Below are 23,360 nucleotides of genomic sequence, written 5' to 3'. Positions count from 1 at the left end.
TTAACTCACCTCTTCCCATGCTTCTTAGCAGCCACGAACATGAGCCCATCTCATCATTCTCCATCCTCCATGCATGTCTCAGTTACTGCTCCCATTTCCAGAGCAGCAGTTCTCATCACGCATGGGAAGCAGTTTAGCACATTGCAAATTCAGGCTAGATATTGCTATTTTCCTTTACTAAAATTTCTTCATTGGTTATGAAAGTCAGAGTAGGGGKCTGGGAGAAACTTTTAAAACCTATACTTGGCCTAACTTATCCTAAAATATATATTGTGCAGCTAGTGGCTTCTTGATATTTTCAATAATTATTGCATTATTTTGGATTGCCTTTGGTTAGCTTAATTTCAAAATGCTCTTCCAGTTTTGCTTTTTCAGTGTAAATTAACAGCAGTGCATGAAACTTTTGTTTCTAACAGGAAAGTTGCTATAAAAAGTTCTGCTCTTGGTATTACAGCTTGCTGTGAAAACTGCTGTGATTAAAAAAGCTTCGTTTGCTCTTGTGTATGTAAGAACCCCTCATTTCCTTCTCTAAATTCATGTCTAATTAAAAAAACAGTACATCATGGTTAAATAAAACTGTACCCAGGATAACCCTAATTTCCATATGCAGATTTATCTGCACTGACAACCCCCTCTCCCTCTCTTAGTCTGTGTTTCTCTCTCTCTCTCTCTCCCTCCCTCCCTCCCTCCCTCTTTATTGCATTGTGTCTGAATGATTTTCAGGGCTCCTTTATTTTTTCTCTCTCGCATGCACATGCTAAAATAACTAGACAAAGATGCAAGGTGGTTGCTGCAGTTCTTGACTCTAGGAAGAAAACCTAAGAAATCTCATGATTGCAATGCAACATTTTCTTTTTAATTTTCTTTTTTCTTTTTTTTTTTTCCTCACCCATGCTCGGTGATTAAACTTCCCGGGATGGGGAAGAAAAAGGAGCTGGAATGAAATAGGGTTGAGGAAAATCCCATTGCAGCAGCTGCAGCCAGCGGTGCCAGATGTGCTAAGATTTCTGAGGTCCTTGACACCAAAAGGCAGTATAAAAATACTTGGAGACAAAAGCTGCATCCTCAGTGATCATTTTTTTTTACTTAATATGGCAGCAGGCGCTGTGTGTGGGGGAAAAGCAACATGCTGGATGTTGAATTGGACTTTCCTCCTTCCTAGGATGAAAGGATGTTATCTATCCCATGCCAAGGGGGAACTGAGGTAAGAGAGCTATTGCAGCTCCTTCTTTTCTGTAGTATATTCCCTAACCATCTTTGTGAAACAGGATATATATTGTTTGTATATGCATGTGTATGTATATAACATATATATGTAATTGTATATGTGTGTATGTATGTGTATATATATACATACACAAACTGTACGTATACTGAGACTCATTAAGTGATTTTTTTTTTTTCCTGTCTTGACATCAACCCCCAAAAAGTTAATTCACAGTGATTTTCAGAGCTTATTTAGAAGGGGCATTTCATGATTTTTTTTTCTGCATACGTTTTTGTTTCCAGAGACGACTTCAGCAGTGACATCATGGTTGACTGCTGATGTTAAAACTAATTTGCCAAGTCTTTAAAAAAATCGAGCAACTTCATGTTAAGAAATTGCACTAGAGATTCATATGCTCTATTTTTCAGTGGCATTCTAAATATTAGAACTCTTATTAAAGCAATAGTGATTTTTTTTGTTATTCTACCACAGAAGCGATGAATGCTGCATAATTAAGTACAGTATTTAATTTGGCTGTTGTGAAGCAAAAGAATAAGGTAATAATTTTTATTGTACTAATCAGACTCAAGATGTTCTCTGTGTTAATTGGGTTAAAAAAATTGCAGTACTTATTAGAAATTCTAATTTCACAATGCAGCACTGACAATAAGCTCAGCCAGTGAATTATTCACATCTTTAATTTGCTCACTTAATGACAGTGTTCTGTAATCAGAGTGCAGAGACTGCTTCCTATGCATTATGTATGATGTTCAGGACTTAAATGCAGGACATTATGAAGCCTCTCAGTGGCTCAGTAATTAGTTTTCCACAAGACAGGGCTTAGATATTCACAGATAAAAGTCTACAGTTGAGATAATGTTAAGGTGATGACTCATAGTAACAAAAGCAGGGAAGTTCAAATTTAATTCTGAAACTACTCTCCATTCTCACTCGTTGTACTTAGGTGCTGGGGGAGGGGAAGAAAGTCTTCAAAACTAACCTACTATGGTGAGTACGCTATAGGCAGCCAAAGGGAGCAAACTGGGGGGTGATTTAACTTTGTAGCTGGGTTTTTGGCAGCTTATGTGAATTGGAGGATGGGAGTTGTGTTTTGTGCCTTTTTTAAAGGTTGTGGAAAGGGCAATAATGTATACACTGTCATAGAGCAATCATTTATAGGAGAGATTAAATGTATTTTAAAGATTTTATCTAAAGCCACAGACATTTGTAACTTATGTCAAGCTACATTTTTTTAAAGGGTGCTACTTTGTTAAGTGTAGAAACTTTGAGAACACCTGATGCTTACTGTTTTGTTGTACCTTTTGCAGTTCTCATAGACTGTACTGTATACACGTTTTAGAAAACATAATTTTTCTAACACTACAGGCTCACCATCCAAAGATGTGTTTTACAATGCTAATTTGTAACTTTTTCCCTTGTTATCATTTACCTGGTTTTAAGGTGAGTGATTTAAATGTAGGAAATATGTATCATTGTGCAAATTTCCTAATTCTCTATGCTGCTTATTATAGAATAAAAATCAAGACAACTGAGAAGTTGGAGAGAGAGTTGTTTTTCCATACTTAGTCACTAGTCAGATTGGCAACTGTACAGTTGTCCTGAGTTCTCACACTAGAACAATCATAATTTTTTTATTGGAAATGAAATATCTCACTTGAGAAGCTTGTTTAAATATTTTGTGTTAATTGTGCAAAATATAAAGAACAGTCCCTGAGACTACTCTGCAACAAACCTATTCTGATGCAGTGTTTGGAGGTTTGCAGTTATAATTATTAAACATGATCTACCATTAAAAGTAGATGATCTACTATTAAAGATGATCTGCCATTCAATTAAAAATTTCAAAGACCCCTACTCAATAGTCAAATGTAGACGTAGGGTTAAGAATTTTGAGTACATCTGGAATTTTAAAACAAAATATTTTAAAGCTAATCCCTTTTAAAACTTTCTTCCAAAAACTAAATCTGGAATTTGCTGTCTTTTGCAGCTGTTACTTGTGGTGTCTGTCTTTAAGCCAAATTACTAAGTAATTGCTTCTAGCAGCTAAAGTGATAAACACTTTGACCAGTATTAGACATTGTTTGTGTGTAGTCCAGTCCAGAAAATAATTATTGCTAAATGATTGAATAAAGAACTTGCAGTCTAGATTAATGTAGATAGGTGATCTGTAACTAGTTGATTATATTAGAATCCAAGTGATTATCAACATGAAGAAACTGATTGAGTCCTTTGCAGAATATGACTTTGATTCAAAGTCAATGTCCCACAGCAAATTGTGCTGGTAGATAGTATCAATATCATTACATTGCCTCATTTCTTCAGGGGGTTCAGAATAGAGTCACACAGTTGAAAAAGTCTCCAAGAAAGCATCATGCCCAAACCCTCACTCTTTCTATGAAGACAAGATGAGTAAAATTTGTCTTTTTAATGCTTGCTTGCCTAGCTTAAAGATTTTGATGATTACTTTCACAAGTAATCTAGTCCAGCATTTCACTAGCCTTGTCATTAGAAAGTTTTTACTAATTTCTGACCTGAAACTTACTTGCTGAAAGTTACATGAACCTGTTACTCTTTGCACTGTGGTTACAGAGAATTTATTTTCTCTTTGCAGCTGACTTTTACATATTTGAGGTTCTTAATCACATTTTCACTGTTTTCTTCTCTTAACCAACTCCACTTCATTTTTTTCCTGTTAAAAAATAATGGTTCTTTTTTTTCCCCTTGTATTTTAAATCATTCATTCTTATTACTGTTCTCTGGATTTTCTGTATTTCTTCTTTCTTGAAATGCATTTCTCTTGACTCAGACATGCTCTTCCAACTGTCATAAAATAAGTTCTACATTTTTATTTAGAGAAAGCTATTTGTTGCTTTTGTGGGGTTTGAAGAAAATCTTAACAATCTGACTTTCATTTTACAGAGGCAATGACATACACTCTAGAACAGAATGAAGAGATTCACTACATGTCTGAATAGGTTTTTAATTCAAAAAGCCTATTCAAAAATTCAAATTCAATTCAAAAACTTAATTCAAAAACAGTTAGTGGCCTGTATGGATGGATATGTTATCCTATASCCTTAACTCTCTTGATCAGCACCTGGATCTGACCTGGTTGATGTTGTCTACCATCATATTGAAAAGAATAGCTGGAGTATTATATCCTCAGAGGTGCTATGTCTGCTATGAGCGAGGAGTTCTAATAGCCAGAAACTATGAGAGCATTTTCCATGCTGACGGGTAGAGCTGTCTCAAGCCACAAGAGCATGCCCTTTTTGTCAGGAAGTTTGGTATCCAGAAGAAGTTAAAATCTAAATGTTTTCTCATATCTCCATCTGAACCAGACAATCTGAGTTTGAGGCAACACAAAAGTCAGGTGAGAAATTTTTTTGTGGAAGTGGCAAGGGAGTTAGTGGCAACCAGTAACAAAAGTCCTGAGTTAGCTGTGCAACAAAGATGTACAGTGTATTGTTAGATTGAAAAAAAAATAGAAAGGTAGCCTGTTCTAACTAGTCTAGCAGATTCAGTCTACATCTGGAGATATAATTTGCTCTTTCTTGAGTATATGGTCTACTCAATTTGTTAAGGGAAAGTAGAGCTCAATTCATTTTTGGCTGGAAGGAAGGAAGGGCCAGTTCATACCATGCTTGCCTTCCCATGGGACGGAGGGAGAATATGATGTCTGGAGCCACAACGGAGGAGTCCCATGTCTGAAAAATTACAGGATACTTGTAACATTTCTGTGGAATCAGAGTTGACATAATCTGATCATGAAGTCATAGTGGCTACCAAAAAAAAAAAAAATTTAAGGACATGTGTATGTGTACACACCCACACACACACATCTCATTCATATGTTTAGGATGTAACCCTTTCACTGTGAGAACCCACTGACTTGGAACTTTCAGTGATTTGGAGTATTGAAGGTTTTGTGGAATTAACTGATTTGTAGTTYTGTAATTGCTCTTATATCAAAAATTCAAGAACATATTTTTTTAATTCAGTGTAATTTTTTAATGGCATATCTAACAAAAAGTTCAGAAGAATCCATCCATAATATATTTACAAGAGTGATATTTTCTGCTTTTGTTTATATAGCTCCAGGGTCAGGTATCGTTATAAGTAATAAATGCTGAAGTGGGAAGTGAGATGATAAGTTGAGTATTTCAAAGGAGTTCTCTTAGTGTGATCTAATAATACAGTCCTTTTATATGCAAAATGACCATGAAAACTAGTGGGAGTACTATGCTGTGCAAGAAAAGCCTAAACATTTGTGGAAATATGTGTTAGGAAGTCTCCCTTTTGAGTCATTATTTTAACGTGATTGACAGTGAATAAGGCTAACCAAAAAAACCAAATACTCAGAGTAGAAAGAGATTGAGTATTGGTAATATTTTAAACTCCAAATTTTTCTGTTCCTCTACTGGAAGATATATGACAATGTCGTATGCCAGTTATAATAATCAGAATATCTGGTAGAAATCTCAAATTATTTTACATTCAACAGTGTTTTCCAGGAAATTTTTCATAGGTAGAACATACACAGTTTATTCTGTAGAATTACATACAATTGACTCCAATATTAAGAATAGCAACCTAAGATACTATATGCGTTTTAAAGTAGAATAGCAATATATATCATTACTTTAAACTCAGTTTGGGCTTTTTTTGTGAAATCAAAGTAGGAATGCGTAATAAACTGTGTGAGTTCACATGCTCCAAGCTTCTATAAGTATACATATATAAAACTTTGCAGTTCTTACATACTTTCATAGCAGACTAGAAAAAGCTCTGATAAAAATGTTTAATACAGTACAAATGCATCTTGCAGCTTCCAGCTGATTGCTCTTCTGTCTCATCATCCATACATACTTTATTGACATTCAGAATTATTTCTTATCCCTTATGGAGATGTTATTTCCTGTTTAAAAGACGACTCAAGCTTCCTTTGCTCACTTCCCAAATCTTCAGCAGTTCACTTTAATCTTTCCTCCACACTATGCCTGAAGCTCAGGAGGCTTTTACTCTTCCCAGAGTATCCCTCCTTAAAACTCTTTTGTTATGTTTGCTACATGGGTTGACAACAGTTTGACTACTAATGTCCTTGAAATCTCTTCCTATCATACTATCTTTTTTCATTGTTTTCTTTTAGTTTCCCATTTCTTGTCCCTTTATGTTTAGATTGTAAGCTGTCCAATGAAAAGWCTGTTTTTGTTCTGTGCTTGGAGAAAGCCCTAAACAGTGGGCCTTGAGGCACTATCTTAATACAACTGATGATCATAACAGTAGTAATATAAATAATGTACACAGTTAAGTATTTCAGTTGCTGCACTTTTAATTCCTAATAACACTATCAGTCTTTTCAACTCATAACATTTTTGCAATACAATTCCATTTAGAGAATGGAGAAGTTAGTAGATTTGGGCAGTAGGAAGCTGTGGGAGAAACTGGTCAAATACAGGCAAAGCATTGCTTATCCTCAAAGTATTTCTGTCCAGTGCTCTGCATTCTCTTTGCCTCCCCACTTAATCATCAAAGAGACCATACYTAGGTCCAGTAAGAGTTGTGCTGAATGTTTTCTGCCTCTTGGGTACCTAAATTGGGTTAAATGTGTGATATAGAGAGATAATACAAGCTCTGTAGGTATGACTGAAGGACAGTATCAGTTCARGTATAGATTGAGGGGCTTTTGCCAGAGGAATGGCTTTGGCTGAGAGTGGCTGTGGTGGAGTAAAAAGTTTCTGTGAGGAAAAGATACCATAAAGCTGTGGTGGGCGCACCCTGGTGCAAAGTGGGATGGGATGTTGGCAGGCAATGCAACTGGCTGGTAAGGTGGCAGAAAGCGAGATCTGTGAATGGTGCTGGACAAGGAGAGATATAGAAATGTGGCTGAAATAATTAGGAGTCTCAGAGCTATGAGTTCCTGAGTATAGCATGTGTGGGTAGGTTTCAGAATCAAGGTCAGGGTGAGAGAAGACTACAGTGCCTAGACAATGTCAATCTAGAGGACGCATCTGTTCAGTGAGTAAGGTGAAGAAGATAATGCACAGTCTTGGAAAAATCTAGATTTTGGGAGGATAGATTTCTGACTATCGGCATTTTGAKGTGCTGAGTTTATTGGCAGTATCCAATGTAAAGGGGCAGGCATTGTTCTTTGACTTCCMCCCAGGTCCTTTGACTTGGGGAAGTGGAAGGCACAACTCTGCAATCCAACATCAAGCTTAGCAGGAACCTTCTGGCTAAACCATAGCACAAACTTTTTTTGTGAGGAATTTTTAAAAACAAAGTATYTGCTTCAGCTCCAGTGGATGGATATGTGGATGAAAGTATTTGAATTAAGGTTGTTAATTAGAAAAAAGTTTAAGTCTAGTTGTTTTTCTCTAACTCTCATTGTCTGTGTAATGTTGGGGAGTAAGACTGGGCTCCTGCTTTGCTAATGAACTTAGCAAAGCTTTCTTTTCTCATGGTTTGTCCATAGGCTGTACATTCAGAAAATATGTTAATGATCTCTGTGGTAATGAATGTGGGCCTCACGTGAAGGCACTCTCAGTGTAAATGACATGTTCAAGCAGACATTTAAAGAAGCAAAAGCCTATCTGTGGCTGCTGTAATTAAAACACATAACAATAATCAATCAAGAAAATGGATCTCTGATAAACTTTGTGTGGTTTAAAGAAGCAAAAGACCTATCTGTGGCTGCTGTAATTAAAACACATAACAATAATCAATCAAGAAAATGGATCTCTGATAAACTTTTGTGTGGTTTCCAAAAGTGTACTACTTTACCCATTTTTGCCTCATCTCAGCAATACTCCCTTTTTGTTTTCTGGAGCATTTTTTGCTCTTTATCTCTCCAGGCAAAAATATCCAAAGAAATTTTTGGAAGACTGTTGGGTACTTAGCATGACTTTACAAATTTTGGATTGAAAAAGTTGGGTTTTTTTTCTTTAAATTTTAGCATAATATTTATGTAGTGGAAGAAAAAAGTATTCTTCACATATCTCAAGTCTTCATTTAGAAATTTAGAAAAAAGAGATGTGATTAGTAGAAAGAAAACAAAGGCGGTGGTTATGGCCCAAGTGCGTTTTCTCATTCTACACAGATTATCTATATGATTTGGGGAACTCAGTTCATTTTCATATCTCAATTCCTAAACAGTGTAATGGAAATGGAAAGCTTCCTACTTTTTTTCAGAATCCAAAGTCCAAATCTCTTTGGACTATATGAATTTAAGTACAGGTTATCTTTTTAATGGAAATTTAAAACAGTTTCCAATCATCAATGAAATGACGTTCTGCTGAGCAACTGTCCAGTAAGATTCTGGAAAGGAGGTGGAGAAGGAACTGAATTTTGAAATGAACTGGGAACGGTCTGTGGAAGGAGTCATATAGTATATTGCCTAAGAATAGCAGCTGCCAACCGAAGTTAAATACCCCCTAAGTCTTTCCAATATGTGAAATTAAAATCGTCTACTACTAGCTTCATGAGATAGAAATCAAGATGAAAAGGTTTAGGTGCATCAAATATTGCTTTTGTCTATTTTCGGAGAAGGTTAATGTGTGTTTAAAATACTTATCCGAAAATGTTGCTGTACTTGAGGAAAATTATGGTTTTATTTGTTAATCTGTTTGGGGAATATGAGTCTTTTAGAAAGAAATACACAAAACATCTTTTTGTAATGGTAGATTGTTTCTGGAAATGCAAGGGAAATATGTCAAATGAGTGAGTTCTGTATTGAGGTTTTCAGATTTTAATTGAATTCTTAGTTTATTTTATCATTTCTTTTAGGTCAACATTGCCCTGTTCATCTTTTACCTGTCTTTATTCCTATTTCCCACTGGCAGTAGTGATACATTACTCTGCTTTTTAAGACTTGGTAACAACACAATTGTATAGTGCTAAAGCTTTTCTTCATTTGTTTAAACTTCATCAGCCACACTGTTCATTTCAGAATGTGGGGTGAAGTTGTCTGAATTTCATGTTGTCGAGCTATGTTTTAGCCAGCTATACTAAAAGTGTGTTTATAAAATTAATTCATATTAGATTTTTATTTCTTTTTCCTGAAGAAAGTGAAAAATTGAGAAAGGAAGACCTTTTTCTTTAAAAAATTCTGAAACCTAACAGGAACCAGTAAGAACAAATACTTTAAAAATTTTATATAGAAATCAATACAGGTTGTCTAAAGATGAATGATTACCCAGTGTGTATTATCAAAACAACTGTATACAGATACCACATTTCATCAGTTAATCTTAAAGCAGTTTGCCAAAACAAATGAGCATAACCTTCATTTTGCAGATGCTCAGGCTATGTAATCTGCAAAACAGAGGTGTAAAATGATGTAATCTTTGTTTTGACAGCAATCATTTAGATAAATAAATATGGCAAAAACAGACATCCTAGCTGAAGAGTTCATAATAGCTCACTTGAACATGACTGTATAATGAAACTATTCTCCAGTGTCTGTCACAAAAAGGAGGAGTTTATAGGAAGGTATTTATTCCTGATAGCTGGTTGCCTTAAAATACCTTGGTCTGTGTGATAACTGAATATGATCCTGTAGTTATGAACCTATCTCTAGATTTTCATACTATRATCTGGATATGAGTATCAGTTGCACTGTCATTTCTACAGAGAAATGTTTTAAATGATAGGAAAGTCATGATATTGTCTGATGCTGAGATCTGAAATCGCTAGAGCCAAATATCTTTCTAGGAAGAGAGCAGGGAAAATTTGCCTGCCTGCCCACTGGAGTCATTTTCCACGTTAAGAAGTGCCTCATATTTTACTCTGTATATCTTTAATAAACATGCACACAGAGAAGTTCCAAGGAATTATAGATTTTTAAAGATTCCTCAGGTTTATGTCCTTATAAGAGATATGCATTGTAATTTGCCAGATGAGCTTATACAACTTAAAAGAACATAGAACTTTCCTTGTTTTCAATCTGATATGTGAAGTTTAAGTTTGGAGCAATGAAATTAGAAACCTTAGAGAGTAGTGAGAATAAACTGACAGTTATCTTGCTTCAGGCTTAGGCTACGGAAGTGAAAACACGTTATAGTGAAAACTGTATTAGAAAATTGGTCTGAACTTAACTAGTGAGTATAAGTAATCATATATAATGGTATGTTGTATATTCTAGATAGATTTAACAGTACTTACCAAATATTGAAACTTATTTTTGAAAAATGAACATCATACAGTGGTACTATGTAAAGGATTAGGTCTAGCAATTTCAAGTAGAATGATAAAAGCTGTAAAATCGTGCTAAATTTATGTCTAAAGATAACTGTTTTTAGTCAACCTTATCCCGGAAAAGGACACTCCTAAGACATTGTAATTTATCCCCTGCTCACACCAATGTAGTTGTGAATATATCCTTGGTAGAGTAAATTAAAAAATAACATCTCCCAGTTCAAAACAGAGTGCAAATGCTATCTGAATGTTCCATGAGATTTTGTCAGCCCTTTTTTAGAGAAAGGACTGAGGGAGTGTTCCTTTCTTATCTCTATTTCTTTTGTAAAAAATGCATTTTCAAAGGTGTATTGAATGAATTGTGTTTGTGTTTTATCAAGGGCCTGTAACTGTAAGTAGCCCATACAGCTGTGATCATGTGGAGCTCACCTCCGTTGCTTTGACAGGAAAAGCTCTTGCCTAGTCTCTTGTTCTGGTACATGGATAAATACATTTCTCGGCAAAAGCAAACAAACCCTAAGATCTGATCATTTAAATACTTGACAAAAATAGTAATTTTATTTTAGTCAYATGGAAAACTCATTGGAGCAGATGTTTCAATAATCAGATCTTTGAGAGTAGATTCTTCCCACAGTAATAGAAAGAAAGGAGATCTTTTCCTGTTCTGAGTATAACGAAAACCAGAGACATACTGATGGTTGAAATGGTGAAAACTGATTAGACTTCATCAGGAGGAGGCATTAGCCTCTGTTAGTGGGATTTTAATTTGTTTGTAGAGAGTATGATATCATAAACCATGCTGAAACAAAAAAGTAGGCCAACTGGAAACTTCTTGCGAGACTTAGAAAAGAGAATAAATGCCATTGCTCAACTACTGTTCAACTTTCTACGTAAATACCAATAGCGAACACCTCCATACTRCTCAATAAAGCAGATGTATTACAATAATTGACCACATTTTAATGGAACAGAATGGATAGCAGCAGCTAGAATGAAAATCCAACAAGTTATTTAGGCCAAGGTTTTCAAAAGTGACAGCTGATTTTTTTTCTTCTACTCTCAAGTTCTGAATATGTAGATYGAGATATTTCAAAAGGACCCTTGAGAAATACACAGCTTTTTTAAACATGATCACACTCCTAAGGTACTCTATACTTTTTTTATTCTTTGAAAATTGTTTCTAGTTTCTAAGGTTTTAGAATTCACATTTTTGATCATTTTTGAACATCTTATTCTTAATTTTTACTGGCTACTTAAATGATACTATTTTAGGAATTCACAAGAAGGTAGGGAGCATTTTTAATAAATGTAGATAGTCATCTTTACTAATTGAATCTCCTGTAAATTAGCACTGTGATATAGCCTTTTTAAATCAATACTATGTTTTAGTACTTCTTAGAGCAAGCTAATAATAGCATAGAAATCAGCTAGATACACCAGATAATCATGGCCAGACAGAAGTAACCTATCCATTWTAAGTAAACAGCATGCTAATTAATCCACAGGATTTTTTCTGACCCTAAAATTAGTGTCAACAAGGCTGATTATATCATATTTGAAGTGCAGAGACACAAGCTAGGGTCTCAAAAGTGATACAGCTGAATTAGTATATTGCTTTGTCCAAACTAATGTATGGTACATACCAGTTAAACTTCTAACATACTGGTTAAATTAGACACAACTTTGTGCTGAGGCAGTAGTGCTGCTTCTGGTTCAGGGACTACCTTGATCCAACAGACTTGTGGGGTATCTTCCCAATACTCTGCTGCAAATAAAAAATACACCTTCAATCTATCAACATATTATTTTTAATAGTAGATTTTGGAAACTTGAGATTCAAAATATTAATATTTCTCAAACTATTGTTAGAAAGGCAATGTAGTCCCCTTATTCATAGCTTTAACACTATTAATGAACATACTTTTGCTGAAATTGAAAATTGTCTGATTTATTTTCTAGTAACTGAGCTTGGACTTGTGTGTGCCATTTTTCAAGGCTGCAGGAGTGCATCTGCTCATCTGTTCCTTCTTTTAGAAAGTATAAGAGGAGTCAGGTATGTAAAGGGAAGTGTAGGACTACTTCCTTTCTGGACCCTATGTGAGTCACTACTACTGTAGCCCTTTATGGAAAATATTATGAAGGCAGTTTCAAGTCCAGGAGATGAACACAGTCACAGTCTTACACAAACACAAAATACTAGCTACTGGAAGAATATGCAGGGAAAGAATTATTGTATGCTTATTCTGTTCTTACATTTCTTCCCTTGGCATTCTCTACTGGCTGCTATCAGAGATGCTGTCAGAGACAGGATATTGAACTAGTTGGACTACGATCTTACTCCTTTCAAATGTGCTTAAAATAATGGTTGAGGGAGGAGGTGGGGGTGGGTATTGAGTTTACTGGTAGCAAGTTACTGTGCAGCCAGGAATGGCAGATTGATCTGGCAAGAGAGAATGAGAAAGTGTTGCTGGCTGTATTCCAGAGGGAGACAGGAGGAGAAAGAGACCTGTGTACTGGTCTGTTTGTATACTTTAAATTAGAGGTTTTGGATTGAGAAATCGTTCTGTAAGAGTAAGTGCATCCTGATTTCCTATGTGTTTGTATTTGTGTATTTGGGAATTGAGATTTTAATTGAATAAAAAATTCAGACTGCGTAGTAAATTCCTCCTTTATTAGAAGAGAATCAATTTGAAAGAGAAGCCTTGACTGAGAAGTGGACTTTATACTGCTAAGTAAAAGTTATATTCACTTCGTTTTCTTCTAACTAACAGATACCTTGTTCTAGAAGCTACCTGTTTCACATAATTTGTAAGAATGTCATATCTTTGAGACTTATTCCCTTGTATTGGACTTAGATGAAATTGGTTACTGGAAGTGATCAAGAGGAGGTGAGCAAGGAGACCTATAGTGTCATTACAGTACTGATTTTTTTAGGGCACTGTGAAAAGTAACAATAGTCTTTGATCCGAGGAGTATTTTGTTCTCTCAGGGACTACAATAGATGCTGCTAAGCCTTATTTCGTAGTAAAGATACGATGTTTCTTTTATTTGAATTTTTGTATATTTAAATATACTCATAGCTTCATATTCATAAACATCTCATCTTTATTCTGATTGATTGGTTTAGGTATCAGGCTTCCAGGAGTAACAGCTTCTGATGGAAAACTATTACTGCTGCTTCTCTCTACTCTTACCCCAAAGTACTCCACTGCATACCCTGCACTCTGTTCCCTCACTCTTCTCTGCTCTTTACTTCATTTCTCTCTTCCTTTATGGTTTGTAGTAGTCACTGCTTTAGCTTTTACTCAATTGCTTTACAATGGATTTTTCATTTGCCTACTTCCAAATAATCCATTCGCTTCCCATGGTCTTCACAATTAGTGGCAAAAATATTTAGAAATTATTGCCAGTGAGACATTTTTGTGTTTTCTAAAAGCATCAGCTTGATTTCTTAATGCTTTAAAAATCTTACGAATTTTCAGTTGAAGTGATATTGTCTTACATGCTATCTCCATGTCATCATTTTCCTTGATCATATTATTCTAAAAAAATAAAACAAAATTGGAATATATTTAGGAACATAAATAGCAAAAACTTGACAGTTGGTAATAGTATTTTATGAGAATCATCTTTGATAACAACTCCTCTGATACCTGTTATATGTGTTCATAAATAGCCACTGAACTAACACAAAACATCTGCTGCTTTGGCTGAATTTGAATACCCTGTTCTGGTACGGTTGTGGAAAAATTTACCAGTACCCTAAAACTGAAATTCACATATGAGTCCTGATCCATTAGAGAGAGATAGAGTCAATATATCCAGAAATACCGGTGGATGCAAGTGCAGGATCAGATTTTAAGTGCTCGGTAGGCCAACCTTGATTATTTTGTATTGTTATTGTTTTATGTAGAAATTTATGGTTCACAGGTAGACGGTACTTAAATTGTAGAGGTAAATATGCAGGCACTACCTTCAATATAGTCGTAGAAAAACAGGCAGAAATATTTGATTATTTAAAATATGATTTSCTAATGTGTTCACAGACCGTATGTGTAGATGGTATAAGTGAGAAATAAAACTTTACTTAAAAGAGCTACTCATATTCCAGATTTTCTAGAATTCTTCATTGCAATTAAGTAAGTGTTGCTTTTATMGTATTATAGGCAGTTACCAGTTGGTTTTGGAAGATATTTTGTGTGAATTCATTTCACAAGAAAAAAATATGTCTGTTACACAACTGTGAATTTTCTGATTATTCCTGCAGTATTTTTCCTCTGATTGTTGTCAGTCTAGTTTGACAGAAGCTTTTAACCTAATTCTGTTCATTATGTAAATGCAAGACTGTCATCTTTCCAGATAGAGTACAAAGTAATAATTCAATCTCTTGACCAGTGTACATTAAAAAATGATACTTTTCTTATCTCTTCTCTCAGTGGAAGTGATTGACTAATAAATGTTTTCTTCTCTGGAAGTCTTTGAGTTAACTCACACTTTTTCACTGCCTTGTTAAAACTGACTGTAATTTAGACTCTGATGGAGCACCTGTTGTGCTTATTGCTTTCTGTATTTTATTTTCCATCTTATGCTTTCTATTTTTTCACTTATTTGTTAGAAATAACTTTTTGATTTAAGAAATAAGGTTGTATAATTGCTGGAGTTGCTCTGTTTGCTCCTTGAGCCTTTTTCCTCACTCATGCAGACTGGCTTCTTGCTGTAGGCTTGAAGATCAGTCTATGACTGTGAAAAGGAGATAACCATAGGTCTTTTAATCTGTATTGAGATTTTACTTCAGATACTTAAGCACTTTCAAGCAAATGACCACTTTACTCTGTCAAAGTCTGTCTTTTTGGAATCCAGAAGGGACAGTGCAAAAAAATGCATGCAGAATTTTTTCTCATGGGCAGTATTTAAATCCAGTTTGCAGTTATCTGAGCTTTCATTCTTGAAGTTCATTAATCTATATATGCAACATGGTTCTCTATGAGGTTAGAATATTTTGCTAAATCCGTACTATAAAATCTTCTCCAGAAAAGCAAATAGTTCTGAATGAAGCATAACTTGTTAAAATCTCTATTGTTTAAATACCATAATAGCTGATACAGACTTGAGGCCTGATGTTACAGTTCCTGGGACTGCTTTTTGAAAGTATTCACTATTTGTTCTGGGAAATTTGCATAGGAACTTTAAGACCAAAGTAGTTGTGTTTGATATAGAGCCAGGGGAAAATCAGTTCTGGAGCATAAAGGAGCAACTATTTAAAGAACGACTTTAAAATTGCTTGTAGTAGCAGTTTTGGAGAGTTACCCAGGCTTCCTATGTTACTGGAAAATAAGTAGCAAGTCCTCATTTTTTATGAGTGTATGTATATGCAGGGATATAAGCTAAGCATATATATTTGCAGCTCTCTATGTGTATGTATGTGTTTGTCTCTGCATATAGTTGCTTACATCATTTGTTTTCAGAGAGCTCTGACTCCTTTCAGTGTCGTCCAGTGCTAAGATTCCTTGGCTGGATATAATCTGGCTCCGTGATAAGAACTTTATTTCATGGTAAGATTGTCTTCTCTTCGATCTTTGATTTCCAAAAAGAAGAGCAGAGGCTTTTTATAAACTTAAGATTTGTGTGTTTATGTGGTTATGTGTTTGCTCCTTTTCTTTGTCATAAGAAAAGTGCTACTTTTATATTGTGTTTATATTTTTCCTTTTGATTTAATTGTTTTCAATGTTTTTGTTAGATTTTTCAAGCTATGATGTAGTGAACCAGGAATAACTTATTGCTCATATGTTGCTGCTCATTCTCAAACCCTCAGCTTTTAAGAGAGATGAATTATATGCTTTAAATTTCTCATGTATATTACTTGCTCTGTCTGTAACAGATGTAGTAGTCTGTAATCTGATCATGAATGAGAAATAAGGTATTCTGTGCAAATATAAAAAAAGTAGAAATGGTGTGTATATCCATGAAGGGAAGATGGGTAGTGCCCAAGACAATTACTGTATGAAAGCAGTGTCTCATGCATTTCTTATCAGTGTTATTAGTGTCTATTTTGGGACTTTCCTTTTTCAGATTGGAAGTTCTAAGGGGCTGAGAAATCTGTCGTATCTAATATGCTATGTTCTAATATTAAAAGTTCTGTCAAAATTCCCAGCAAACCTTGGGAGTTTGACTGTTTTTTTCTTTTCCATTATGTGTGTGTCTCTAACATATTATTAGGAGGTTTTGGTACTGTCATTTGTTTTCATATTTGCAAGATGTTTTGTGTTTTTATCATTCCATTTTAAACCCACTGATTGATTTTCTCTCTCTCTNATATAACTCTTTTTTTTTTCACTGCAGGGTATTTTGTAGATGTTCATACTGTCTTCCATTCCACATTTTTCTTGCAACATTTGTTAAAGTAGTGTCTTTGAGTTTAAGGTTCAATACCAGCGAGGCAGCATCATCTTTCTGCTTTCTTCTTTACTGACTCCTGAATACTCTGTGCCATAAATTTGCTGGAATTGAAAGATGAAGACTTCAGACTCTTTTTGGCAAAGTATTTAATTTTAACTTCAGGCAGAACTACTCTTTAGTATGCTGGCTGACTTAGCTCTAATATTTGCCATCAACTTCACTTTTTCTTTGTTTGTCGTACTCGAAAATCTCCCCTTAAAAGCCACATATGTGATCTAACAAAACCAATCAAACTTCCTTAATTTAGTAATCAGAAAATATATTTATGAAAGAGTACCATTCACCTGTGTAATGATATATTTCATCCAGTATAGCTGCGAATAATGGAACAGGAGTTTTAAAGAATATGGTCTGAAGAAGAATTTGCAAATGAATTTATAAAAGTTTGTAATTGTGACCCAAATGGTAAGCAGATATTTAATGGAATTGTAGGGAAATAAAAATTAAAAATGGGTCTTAGTATGCCAAGAATACAAACTGGGATTATTAACACTGAATAATTAAATTAATTTTTTGGGTTTTAGTCTCAGTTCACTTTTTAAAGTTTGCTTTGTTTTAAACCTGGAAAACTGCAGCTTGTTTTTTAATATTTGTGATTAGTCTGTTTAATATCTATTTGATCTGTGGTTGTGACATGCGTGGAAGGAGATGAACTAGATGTCCTTTCAAAGTCTTTAGCTTTGGTTTTAGCCTTTAGTTTTTTATTCTATTGTTGTGTATATGTCTTATGTATTTTTACATCTAATGTTTCGTCCTAAGTAATGTAATCTTTTCAATCACTTTTTAGAGGTGTAACTAAGATTCTCTTACCTTATGTCCTATCAGTTTATTGCTCTTCCTTTATCTTTGCTTTGTCGTTTTTTTGAAATCAGATGGCCAAAAATCAAAACAATTTTTAAAGGTGGTTGTAACACAGTACCATCACAGATGTACTATCATCTTTGATGGTACGATTTTTGTGCCATCAATTCATACTATAATGACATGAAATGACAGAATGACATTCTCATACAGCTATCTGCCCATCTTTCTATTTTCTCAAACACTAAGAAGTTTTAAGAGAGGCACTATGAGCTATTTTTGGCATAAATTAGTAGTTCTAGAAAAGATGAAGTTACTTAAGTATTTTTAATAATAGTTCTTCTCAAATATTTAATAGCATATATGACCTCCAAGTAAAATCTGAAATCATCTCATGCATTTCTTGATTAATGGGGAATTCTTTTAATTAAAGAAAAATCAGGAAACCAATCTACAAATGAGAATCCTGTTCGTTCTTGCTAAAAAAAATTGCTAAAGTGATTCTAGGAACATCCATATATTTACAAAGCAATGGGAAATATACAGGGGATATATAGAAGGTCTGGCAAACTTCCTTCAGTATTTTATCTGTATCTATAAAATTCACATAATTATGCATAATCAAAAGAGTGTAACTGTGGGCCAAATGAAGGACTTGCTTAGAAAAGCCTGTAAGAAGGGAAATGAGAATGCAGAGTCCCCCCCTCCCCCCTTGGGCTTTGCCTTTTGAAAATGGGCTTGGCACCAAATGAAAGGATTTGAGACCTAGAGTTGGGAGATCACAAAATACAGAGCTCTTTGTACACAGGAGCTACGAATTCACTCTGATTCTATTGCTTTTTAGCTCTRTTTCCTTGATCAGTGCCAGGACTTCCTGTACTTAAAGCTTTCTTTGACATCACACATCAGAAGCAGCCAGAAAAAGGTTAAGTATTCCTACAGCCATACTACTTCTAGAAATCATTATTGTTTTTTCTGCCTGGCTTTGGGTAAGGTGGCTGACATAGGTGCTACTGCCTGCTGAGATGTGAAATCTGCATGTGATGAAGAAGTCTCTTTGGAATCTGGTCCCTATGCTCATGCTGATTTGTGGAGTGTGATAGAGATTTTGTTATTTACTTTTGCATTAAATGAACAAAAGACAAATATCAGCAGGTACCATTAAAAATTGCAGTGGAAGCCTGATACATTTTAAATTTTACTTTAGACAAACTGGAACTTCTAAAAGAGGGAAAAAAAAACATCATAAATAAAGCTGTCATATACATAAAGAGGAACAGAAAGTACAGAACTGARGTCAATAGTATTTTCATTTCTCTCTTCTATTTTGACATTTTTGTTAGTGAACTAGAAAATCAATAGAGACTAATTTCTTTGGCAAGGATTAAAGAGTACATAGGAAGGAACACTTAAGATGTGTACAGTTGCTTTCAAGGGCACTTTGAGTAAAATATACTTCTATAAAGTGAATTGAGTGGTTCTTTTCATCTAATGGACTCATGTATCAAGCATTAATTCTTTAGAATGCTCAATGTACAGAAGAAAGTTTGTGATATTGAATATACAAGAAGTACTTTGTTTATTTAAGTTGCTTTCATACCCTCATAACAAACGCCTGTCTGGTAATCTGAGCCCCTTCATAAAAATCAGAAATCATAATAAATGTAACTTATAGTGTCTGTATAATATAACAGTGGTCTAAAAGTTCCTTGTTAACTAATACTGTTCAAAATTTAACCTGTGAGTAATCCCTGATGTAGCTTCTCTGAAAGAAAAATGTAGATTTTTATACCTGGTAAAGGAGATTAACTGATCAGCATCTGGAAGGTTAGATGTTAATTTTGGAGCTGAGAATGTGGTTACATAATGAATACTAGGCAACTGAAACACAGTCATACGCTTTAGCAGAAGAGTAAAAGAAAAGCTTCTCTGTATTCAGCTGAAGTTAACACACATTCCATTTACCTCACTCTTTCTGATCATATATCTGTATATAACTTTGGTTAACAGGCACTGGCAATAATGGGCCCTGTAGCTCATTTTTTAATGTGACAGTGTTATGTTGCTTAGGTTAAAGTAGAAATACCTTTTAATGGTTTCCTTTGGAGTACGTAAGCTGAGGAAAGCCAGCTCCAGTATTAGGCATACCAAAAGTATGGCTGTTCTCTTGCTACCATCTTAGTTGAGCATTGCTGACAAGAGAATTGAGTTGCTCACATTAACTTTGAAAAGGTTGTTCAAGAAGCAGTAAATCTGATTGGTACTTCTGATCACATGTATTAAGAAATATTTAAGCGTGCAGTACAGTGCTGATGTATATTTTCTGTGAAAACAAGAATATTTAATTTCTGCCATATATCAGTACAGCTTCCTGAGTGATATTACCACAAGACTGAGTTGCATTTGTTGTTACTTCTGTAGCATTCCCATATCTTAAAAATGGACTTTGAATTATCTAATATTTTAATGTGATAAAAGGAATACATATTTGGGAAATCACTTTTCTCATTGTTTTCTTATCATTCAGTATCTCCAAAAACCACTAACACCTATGAAAACACAATTTCTTTGAATAATCAAAGGTACACAACTCTAGACATTTTAAGTATACTGTAATTAAATATTCTATCACGAATAAAAGCAGGAGCAATTAATTCATTTTGGCTTCCTTTTTGCTGCCTAGCTGACATAGAAGACTATCAGCATGTTTTTGGTGATGATTTACACATTTCCCGTGTGTTTACCTCTTAATCTAGCTGTGGAATGTATGTGTAAATACAAAACATTTGGTGATGAAAGATGTAAGGCTATAGTTTTATGTGTACTGTGATTAAGACTGTATTTTTGAATGAGAAGTCAAGAAGAGAATTCTTGATACATTTTGCTGTGTTAACAAGTTACAGGGGAGGCTAAGGAGGACTTTAAACCTTCTCATTCGTGGTTTCCAGTGCAATACACATTCCTGTATCATATGTCACACTTGGCGGGACTGAAAAGCTTTTCTATTCCTCCCATCCACATTTTTGAATGGACTATGTATGCCATTAAGTAATTGCATTACGCACCTTCAAATGATGGTGCAATAGGCAACATAGAGAAATCTGTATTCTCTTTGCAGAGTTTGTTAGTATTGACACCCTACTGAGTGAGTTGAAGAACAGGAAAAAGACTTTATTTCTCCTCTTATTCTAGGATAGCAGTGTTACATTAACTGTTTCAGAAGCAAGATTCAAACCTAGTTCAATATTGTCATATGAGAGTCTCAAGTCTCTTGGGTAACTTTTTTCTTCTCTATAGAAAGAAAATATTTAAAAACATAATAATTTGCCCTATAGATAAATTGTTATATTTTTATATTTGATTAATAGTGCAATATAAATATGCCACTTCTGTTGTTTAATATTTATTAAAGTATTGAAGTTTTTAATATTTATATTAAAGTATTGAAGATTTGCCTAATAGTGTTTGAATGTTCCAGACTAAATCACTATTTACTGTAGGAAGTATTTGTATGTGAAATATGATCTCTTCAAAGAGACTGTATACAGAAAAGATCTATATATCAAATACCTCATCGTGACATCATTGGAATTACATACACATTAAAATTAAGCATGTTTACACTAAATTGGGGACCGAARAAAAGTGATAGAAAGATAAGATAGAGTCAAAATCTGTAGTTACAGATATGCATTTCTTTGAATGCTATGTAGATAAACAAAACTTCAAGAAGTATTAAATACAATACAAGCAAAAAATTTCAGAGATAATCTTGTTTCAGTTTTATTCTCTCAAAATCTTTTTTTTCCTCCTGTTTTTCTTGTCATCTTTTTGTGTTTATCTCTGTTCCCTTACACATAACACTAAGACTTTGATACATGATAAAATAACTTTGGACAATGGGATTCTGTTAGTTGGGCTGTCACTTCACAATAAATTGAACAGGATGTATATATAACAAAAATATTTCATATTTCCCTCATTTATTGTGTTACATTTTTAAGTTATAACTTGACACCTGAGTGATCCCCTCTCAGAACATTTTTTTTAAAATATAGATGGAAGAGATTGGGAGTTAAGAATTAATCTGGCTGTTAATGAGAGACTGAGTTATTATAATGACAAGACTTAAAATCTGTTGTGTGGAGTCCAAATGGTATTTATTAATGAATGTCATAATTCTGAACCTGGAACTTGGACTGAGCAAAGCTGTAAATCTTTGAAGGGTATGCGCTTATTACTTAATCTCTGCAACATTAACATGGTGGCATGGTTTAACATGGTATTGGGGTTTATTATTTGGTGTCCTCTTTGGAAAGATATATCTTTGTTATAGACAATTCTTTAGGTAGGAAAAATCAGAGACTATCTTAGAAGTTTTGGAATAGTCAATCTAATGCATAGCATTTAGCAACAAAGAAGCAGCATTCCTCAATTTTTATGAGTAACAGCAGGTTGATGTTGAATAACTTTGGGGAAAATTCCATTAGCACAATCCACTGCTCTCATGAGACTGATGATGTTGAATGTGCCATTTCTGATGTACTACATTCTGCTGCCACCAGAATTTTCTTTTCTTAATRTCAAGGACTGCTTTGGCAATGGGACAAGGGTCATATTGTGGATCTGAGGAAAAACAGTTTTGGTGCCAAAAGAGATGAAACAATTGGTGCATAAGGTCAATTGATGTTCTTGCCAATTGCTTCATTGCTTTGAACCCTACTGAATTTTCTTTAAAAATTTTCCATCAAAAGATTGGAATACATTTATCTTGTCCTTTGCTACTCAACAAAAAGGATGAGTGGTTCAGGATGTATTAAATTTGAAATTATTTTTCTTGTGAAAAATAATCTAAAAATGTTTTTAAATGACATTTCTGTCTTTGAACAAAGTTAAATTCTATTTTTATGCCTTTCTAACCTGAGCTGGTAGCTATTTCATGGGTTTGTTTTAATTTTCCCTGTAATAGAAATTGGGAATGAGTTATTTGCTGTTTAAAACGTACTTATTTATGAAGAATAAAAAAAACCCCATTGTATTCAATGCAAAAGAAATCAAACTACGGAATAGTTTCTAACCTGCATTTTCATTAGTGCTTTGTGAAAACAATAATTCCTGTTTCCCTCCCTGAGATATATTATTTATGTCTTTTTGCTTAGTGATTTCTTGCAATTTTCTTTATAAAGGTCTCTCTGTTTTTCTGCTGATTATGCTTCATTCATATGTAGTTCTACTATGGCAATACCAATAACATTCTTCAGTCTTCAGGTGCTTAGCACAATTGTTTGTTTTGTGCATGCTTTGGGTGGAAGATACTTTGTTTCAGTTATGTCATTTCATGAAGGATCTTAAACTTTCAAATCTGTAGTCCTTTAAAATCTATTTTAACTTAATATGCTTTATCAATTTCAGTGGTGTATTTAATAAGACTAATGGCAGAAAAATAGTGATATACTTTATGCAACTTTATACATTTTAATACTCTAGAAATTGTTAGAGGATTGTTTGTTTTCATGTAAACATCTTCTAACATCCTATCAAGATCAGGTTTGTAGGGAAGGTCATCTCAGGGCACAGGTTTGGCTGTCTGTACAAAAATACTGTCTAAGTGCACAGAGTTGATTGTATACATATAAAAGAGGAAATACTAGTAGTGATATTTTCAATTGCTTTGGTTGCC

General features: G+C 34.3%; 1 protein-coding gene across 1 annotated transcript in view; it reads left to right on the top strand.

Annotated features, from left to right (window-relative positions):
- Positions 1-1,017: 1,017 nt before the first annotated feature.
- The window catches only part of LOC146594795 (uncharacterized), a 198,735-nt gene continuing 176,392 nt past the window's right edge, over positions 1,018-23,360 (top strand). Inside the window, 1 exon segment of the mRNA XM_085306972.1 lies at positions 1,018-1,204. Within this exon segment, the coding sequence (XP_085163098.1) occupies positions 1,092-1,204 (113 nt within the window). The 5' untranslated portion in view covers positions 1,018-1,091.

The sequence above is a fragment of the Rhea americana genome, unplaced genomic scaffold (genome assembly GCF_003343005.1).
Source record: "Rhea americana isolate MKP2758 unplaced genomic scaffold, rheAme1 scaffold_25, whole genome shotgun sequence".
In the NCBI taxonomy this organism is placed as follows: Eukaryota; Metazoa; Chordata; class Aves; order Rheiformes; family Rheidae; genus Rhea; species Rhea americana.
This window is presented reverse-complemented; position numbering and strand designations above follow the sequence as displayed.